General features: G+C 44.6%; 1 protein-coding gene across 1 annotated transcript; it reads right to left on the reverse strand.

Annotated features, from left to right (window-relative positions):
• Window positions 1–717: 717 nt before the first annotated feature.
• On the reverse strand, window positions 718–2,100 carry LOC109778220 (uncharacterized). The gene has a single exon (XM_020336772.1). It carries the CDS (start codon window positions 2,098–2,100, stop codon window positions 718–720), a length of 1,383 nt encoding a protein of 460 aa, XP_020192361.1.
• Between the last annotated feature and the right edge of the window lie 5,826 nt (window positions 2,101–7,926).

Below are 7,926 nucleotides of genomic sequence, written 5' to 3' on the forward strand. Positions count from 1 at the left end.
TCTTTACCCACTGGAGGTGCGTTAGTTTCTGAATGCGATTAATCACCTGAGTGAGATGCGACCGTAGGTCGAACTAGACGATATATGGAAAAAGCGAGACTTTTATTCATCTAAGTTCATTCAGACTAACTATTACAAGGGAGAAATTTTATTCTAAGTATAAAACTTGCGGAGCAAATCTGTGTTCCAAGATCTGGGCTCTTCAATTCCTTTGGTGAAGTTGTACAGCATGTATGCTCCATTGTGCAAGACCTTGGATATGGCGAATGGTCCCTCCCAGGGGGGTGCCAGCTTGTGAGGTTTCTGTTGATCCACTCGGAGAACCAGGTCTCCTTCCTGGAAGGCACGTCCTTTGATGTGTCTATCGTGGTAGCAGCACAGGTCTTGTTGATATAATGTTGATCTTATAAGCGCAAGCTCACTTTCTTCCTCCAAAAGGTCTAAGCCATCCTGCCTTGCTTCCTCGGCTTCAGCTTCCGAGTAAAGATCCACTCGGGGGGAGTTATGGAGCAGATCACTCGGCAAGACCGCTTCTGACCCGTACACCATAAAAAATGGGGTGCGGTTCCTGGATCTATTTGGGGTCGTGCGCAGGCCCCAGAGGACCGACGGCAGCTCGGTCACCCAGGCTCCTGCCGCATGGGTCAGATCACGCATGAGTCGAGGCTTCAATCCTTGAAGTATGAGTGCATTTGCCCTCTCGGCTTGCCCATTTGACTACGGGTGCGCCACGGAGGCGTAATCGACCCGAGTGCCCTGGGTGTAACAAAACCCGTGGAACTTGTCTGAGTCGAAATTCGACCCATTGTCGGTGATGATGTTGTGCGGGACTCCGAATCGGAAGATAATCTCCTTGATGAACTGAATCGCAATAGCTGAGTCCAGCTTTTTTATGGGTTTAGCCTCGATCCATTGAGTGAATTTGTCCACTGCTACCAATAGGTGAGTGAAGCCACTCGCCCCGGTCCGGAGAGGGCCGACCATGTCGAGTCCCCAGACAGCGAATGGCCAAGTGACGGGGATAGTCTTCAGGGCGGACGCCGGCTTGTGCGACTGGTTTGCATAGAACTGGCACCCGACGCATTGATCCACTATGTCTCGGGCGGCCTCATTGGCTCGGAGCCAATGGAATCCGGCTCTGAATGCTTTGGCGACCAAGGTCCGAGAGGACGCATGATGCCCGCATGTTCCCGAGTGAATCTCTTGCAGTATTTGTTGCCCTTCCTCCGGGGATATGCACCGCAGAGTGACTCCAGTCGTACCTTTTTTGTACAGTAGATCTCCCATGACTGTGAATGCTTTGGATCGATGGACGACCTGTCGAGCTTCATCCTCATCTTCTGGGAGTTCCTGCCTGAGCAGGTACGCCAGGTATGGCTCAGTCCACTCGAGAGTGATGACCAGGATCTCTTGAACCAAATCAATTATTGCAGGAACGTCTACTTCAGTCGGATTGGAAGGACCGACTGGTTGCGGGGGCTCCTCCACAAAAGGGTCTTCCTTGATTGTGGGAGAGTGCAAGTGTTCGAGAAACACATTCTTGGGCATCGCCTTCCGAGTGGAGCCCATCTTGGCCAAGTCGTCAGCTTCTTGGTTCTTGATTCGTGGCACATGATGGAGCTCCAGCCCTTCAAAGTGTTTTCCTAATTTTCTGACGGCGTTGCAGTAGCTAGTCATTGCCGGACTACGGATGTCCCATTCCTTCATGACTTGATTCAGCACTAGGTCCGAGTCGCCATAGATCATCAGTCGGCGAATCCCCAGAGAGATTGCCATTCGCAACCCATATAGGAGAGCTTCGTATTCAGCTTCGTTGTTGGAGGAGTCGAAGTGAATCTGAAGAACGTAACTGAGTTGATCGCCTTTAGGGCACACCAAGACCACTCCGGCCCCGGAGCCGTTAAGCATCTTGGAGCCGTCGAAGAACATCCACCAGTGTTCGGGAACACTCGGGACAGGCTGTTCTTGCTCAATCCATTCGAACAGGAAATCTACCAGGGCTTGCGACTTGATGGCCTTCTTGGCTTCAAACCTGATGTCCAGCGGGAGTAGCTCAATGGCCCACTTGGCCACTCGGCCAGTGGCATCTCTATTGTTCATGATCCTTGATAGAGGAGCGTCACTTATCACCGTGACCAAGTGTTCTTGAAAATAATGTGGCACCTTCTTTGCAGTTAGATAAATTCCTTATACTAGCTTCTGATAATGCGGATACCTTTGCTTCGAAGGCGTGAGGACTTCAGAGATGTAGTAGACTGGTCGCTGGAGCTTGAAGGCTTTGCCTTGTTCTTTCCGTTCCACCGTGAGGACCGTGCTGACAACTTGGCTCGTGGCCGCGATGTATAAGAGCAAAGGCTCCTTGCTGCCCGGAGCAGCTAGCACCGGCTAGGTGGAAAGCAGGGCTTTAAGTTCCTGGAACGCAGTCTGCGCTTCGGGAGTCCACTCGAACCTGTCAGACTTCTTCATCAATCGGTAAAGCGGCAGGGCCTTTTCACCGAGTCATGAGATGAAACTACTCAGGGCCGCCAGGCAGCCTGTGAGGCGCTGCATGTCGCGTAGACGTTTTGGTTGCTTCATTCGGACGATAGCCCCTATCTCTTCGGGATTGGCATCGATCCCTCATTTGGAAACAAGGAAACCGAGTAACTTGCTTGTTGGTACGCCAAATGTAACTTAGTTGGATTAAGCTTGATGCCGAAAGCGCGTAAGTTCGCAAAATTCTCAGCGAGGTCGGCCAGGAGGTCGGAACCTTTCCTAGACTAAACCACGATGTTGTCCATATAAGCTTCTACATTCCGACTGATCTGCTTTCGTAAGCACTTCTGGATCATGCGCTGGAATGTGGCACCAGCATTTTTCAAACCAAATGGCATCGTGATATAGCAGAAACACCCAAATGGGGTGATGAACGCTGTTTTTATTTCATCAGGTCCGTACAATCGGATCTGGTGGTACCCTGAGTACGCATCCAGAAACGACAACTGCTCACACCTGGCAGTAGAATCTACTATCTGATCTATGCGAGGGAGAGGGAAATGATCTTTCGGACAAGCCTGATTGATATACCTAAAATCTACGCACATTCGGAGAGACTTGTCTTTCTTTGGCACCAAGACGACATTGGCGAGCCACTCGGAGTGGTATACCTCTCGGATGAATTCGGCGGCTAAGAGCCACGCTATCTCCTCGCTAATCGCCTTGCACTTCTCGGTGGAGGATCTCCGAAGATGCTCTATGACAGGCTTCATCGCCGAGTCGACACGGAGTCTGTGCTCGGCCAGTTCCCTGGGAACACCGGGCATGTCGGAAGGTTCCATGCGAAGATGTCCCATATCTCATGGAGGAATTGGACAAGCTCAACTTCTTATTTGCTCTCAAGGGTGGTGGAGATGTTGGTCGGAGCAGCGTTTGGATCTTCGGGGTGGATGTGCACTGGCTTCGTCTCTCCTGCCGACTAGAAAGCGGATTCCACAATTGGCTTCTTGGACTTCAAAAGTTTGCTTGGATCTGCCGCCTTCTTGTTTCGTCCAGCTCGGCCATCGCCGTTGCTACTTCTTCAGCTTGCGATGGTTTTTCCCTTGAAGAGGGAAGGGTGATGCAGCAAAGTAGAGATAAGTATTTCCCTCAGTTTGAGAACCAAGGTATCAATACAGTAGGAGACAACGCACAAGTCATCGAATACCTGCACAAACAATCAAACAAACTTGCACCCAACGCGATAAAGGGTTGTCAATCCCTTCACGGTTACTCGCAAAAGTGAGATCTGATAGAGATAGATAAACGGTAAAGTAGATATTTTTGGTATTTTTGGTTTATAGATCGGAAAGTAAAAGATTGCAAAATAGTAGATCGGAAACTTATATGATGGAAAATAGACCCGGGGGCCATAGGTTTCACTAGAGGCTTCTCTCAAGATAGAAAATATTACGATGGGTGAACAAATTACTGCCGAGCAATTGATAGAAAAGCGCAAAGTTATGACGATATCTAAGGCAATGATCATGAATATAGGCATCACGTCCGTGTCAAGTAGACCGAAACGATTCTGCATCTACTACTATTACTCCACACATCGACCGCTATCCAGCATGCATCTAGAGTATTAAGTTCATAAAGCACGGAGTAACGCATTAAGCAAGATGACATGATGTAGAGGAATTAACTCAAGCAATATGATGGAAACCCCATGTTTTTATCCTCGATGGCAAGAATACAATACGTGCGTTGCTGCCCCTACTGTCACTAGGAAAGGACACTGCAAGATTGAACCCAAAGCTAAGCACTTCTCCCATTGCAAGAAAAACCAATCTAGTTGGCCAAACCAAACCGATAGTTCGAAGAGAATTGCAAAGATATCAAATCATGCATAAAAGAATTCAGAGAAGATTCAATTAATATTCATAGATAAGCTGATCATAAATCCACAATTCATCGGATCTCGGCAAACACACCGCAAAAAAGTATTGCATCAAATAAATCTCCAAGAACATCGAGGAGAACATGGTATTGAGAATCAAAGAGAGAAAAGAAGCCATCTAGCTACTAGCTATGGACCCGTAGGTCTGAGGTAAACTACTCACGCTTCATCGGAAGGGCAATGGTGTTGATGTAGAAGCCCTCCGTGATCGAATCCCCCTCCGGCAGGGTGCCGGAAAAGGTCCCTAGATGGGATCTCATGGGTACAGAAGGTTGTGGCGGTGGAAAAGTGTTTTCGTGGATGCCTCTGTTGGTTTGGGGATATATGGGAATATATAGGTGAAAGAATTAGGTCAGGGGAGTCATGAGGGGCCCACAAGGATGGGGGGCGCGCCCTACCCCCTGGTCGGACCGTCCGTCCTTGTGGCCGCCTCGTGGATCTTCCGACTTCATCTCCAAGTCTCCTGGTTGTCTTCTGGTCAATAAAAATCATCGCGAAGGTTTTATTCCGTTTGGACTCCATTTGGTATTCCTTTTCTGCAAAACTCTGAAACAGGGAAAAAACAGGAACTGGCACTGGGCTCTAGGTTAATAGGTTAGTCCCAAAAATAATATAAAATGGCATATTAATGCATATAAAACATCCAAAATAGATAGTATAATAGCATGGAACAATAAAAAATTATAGATACGTTGGACACGTATCAAGCATCCCCAAGCTTAATTCCTGCTCGTCCTCGAGTAGGTAAATGATAAAAACAGAAATTTTGATGTGGAATGCTACCTAACATATTTATCCATGTAATTTCTTTATTGTGGCATGAATGTTCAGATCCATATGATTCAAAACAAAAGTTTAATATTGACATAAAAACAATAATACTTCAAGCATACTAACAAGGCAATTATGTCTTCTCAAAATAACATGGCCAAAGAAAGTTTATCCCTACAAAATCATATAGTCTGGCTATGCTCCAGCTTCATCACACAAAATATTTAAATCATGCACAACCCTGATGACAAGCCAAGCAATTGTTTCATACTTTTGATGTTCTCAAACCTTTTCAACTTTCACGCAATACATGAGCGTGAGCCATGGATATAGCACTATAAGTAGAATAGAAGGTGGTTTTGGAGAAGACAGAAAGAGGGAGATAGTCTCAAATCAACTAGGCGTATCAACGAGCTATGGAGATGCCCATCAATAGATATTAATGTGAGTGAGTTGGGATTGCCATGCAACGGATGCACTAGAGCTATAAGTGTATGAAAGCTCAAAAAGACACTAAGTGGGTGTGCATCAAACTCGCTTGCTCACGAAGACCTAGGGCAATTTGAGGAAGCCCATCATTGTAATATACAAGCCAAGTTCTATAATGATAAATTCCCACTAGTATATGAAGTGACATCATAGGAGACTCTCTATCATGAAGATCATGGTGCTACTTTGAAGCACAAGTGTGGAAAAAGGATAGTAACATTGCCTCTTCTCTCTTTTTCTCTCTTTTTTTTATTCGGGCCTTCTCTCATTTTTTTGCCTCTTTTTTTCTCTTTTTTTCTTTTATTTTTCGTATGGATTCTCATCCCGACTTGTGGGGGAATCATAGTCTCCATCATCCTTTCCTCACATGGGACAATGCTCTAATAATGAAGATCATCACACTTTTATTTACTTACAACTCGATACTTAGAACAAAATATGACTCTATGTGAATGCCTCCGGTGGTGTATCGGGATGTGCAATGAATCAAGAGTGACATGTATGAAAGAATTATGAACAGTGGCTTTGCCACAAATACGATGTCAACTACATGATCATGCAAAGCAATACGACAATGATGAAGCGTGTCATAATAAATGGAACGGTGAAAAGTTGCATGGCAATATATCTTGGAATGGCTATGGAAATGCCATATAGGTAGGTATGGTGGCTGTTTTGAGGAAGGTATATGGTGGGTTTATGGTACCGGCGAAAGTTGTGTGGTACTAGAGAGGCTAGCAATGGTGGAAGGGTGAGAGTGCGTATAATCCATGGACTCAACATTAGTCATAAAGAACTCACATACTTATTGCAAAAATCTATTAGTTATCGAAACGAAGTTCTACGTGCATGCTCCTAGGGGGATAGATTGGTAGGAAAAGACCATCGCTCGTCCCCGACCTCCACTCATAAGGTAGACAATCAATAAATAAATCATGCTCCGACTTCATCACATAACGGTTCACCATACGTGCATGCTACGGGACTCACAAACCTTAACACAAGTATTTCTAAAATTCACAATTACTCACTAGCATGACTCTAATATCACCATCTTCATATCTCAAAACAATCATAAGGAATCAAACTTCTCATAGTATTCAATGCACTTTATATGAAAGTTTTTATTATATCCCTCTTGGATGCCTATCATATTAGGACTAAATTTATAACCAATGCAAATTACCATGTTGTTTAAAGACACTCAAAATAATATAAGTGAAGCATGAGAGTTCATCAATTTCTATAAAATAAAACCACCGCCGTGCTCTGAAAAAGATATAAGTGAAGCACTAGAGCAATATTGCCTAGCTCAAAAGATATAAGTGAAGCACAAAGAGTATTCTAATAAATCACGATTCATGCGTGTCTCTCTCAAAAGGTGTGTACAACAAGGATGATTGTGGCAAACTAAAAAGAAAAGACTCAAATCATACAAGACGCTCCAATCAAAACACATATCATGTGGTGAATGAAAATATAGCGTCAAGTAAAGTTACCGATAGACGAAGACGAAAGAGGGGATGCCTTCCGGGGCATCCCCAAGCATAGGCTCTTGGTTGTCCATGAATATTACCTTGGGGTGCCTCGGGCATCCCCAAGCTAGGCTCTTGCCACTCCTTATTCCATAGTCCATCAAATCCTTACCCAAAACTTGAAAACTTCACAACACAAACCTCAACAGAAAATCTCATAAGCTCCGTTAGTATAAGAAAATAAATCACCACTTTTGGTACTGTTGTAAACTCATTCTTTATTTATATTGGTGTAATATATATTGTATTCCAACTTTTCCATGGTTCATACCCCCCCCCCCGATACTACCCATAGATTCATCAAAATAAGAAAACACATAGAAAATAGAATCTGTCAAAAACAGAACAGTCTGTAGAAATCTGTAACTCTCGAATACTTCTGTAACTCCAAAAATTCTGAAAAATTAGGACGACCTAGGCAATTTGTGTACCAATCCAGTGCAAAAGGAATAAGATCAAAAGCACATTTCTGTGAATTATGAAAATTATTTTCCTGGGCACAAAAGTTTCTATTTCTCAGCAAGATCAAAACAACTATCACAGTAAGCTATCCCAAAGGTCTTACTTGGCACAAACACTAATTAAAACACAAAACCACATCTAACCAGAGTCTAGATGAACTATTCAAAGCAAAACAGGAACAAAAAGCAAAGAACTAAAATAAAATTGGGTTGCCTCCCAACAAGCGCTATTGTTTAACGCCCTTAGCTAGGC

The sequence above is a fragment of the Aegilops tauschii genome, chromosome 6, assembly GCF_002575655.3.
Source record: "Aegilops tauschii subsp. strangulata cultivar AL8/78 chromosome 6, Aet v6.0, whole genome shotgun sequence".
Lineage (NCBI taxonomy): Eukaryota > Viridiplantae > Streptophyta > Magnoliopsida > Poales > Poaceae > Aegilops > Aegilops tauschii.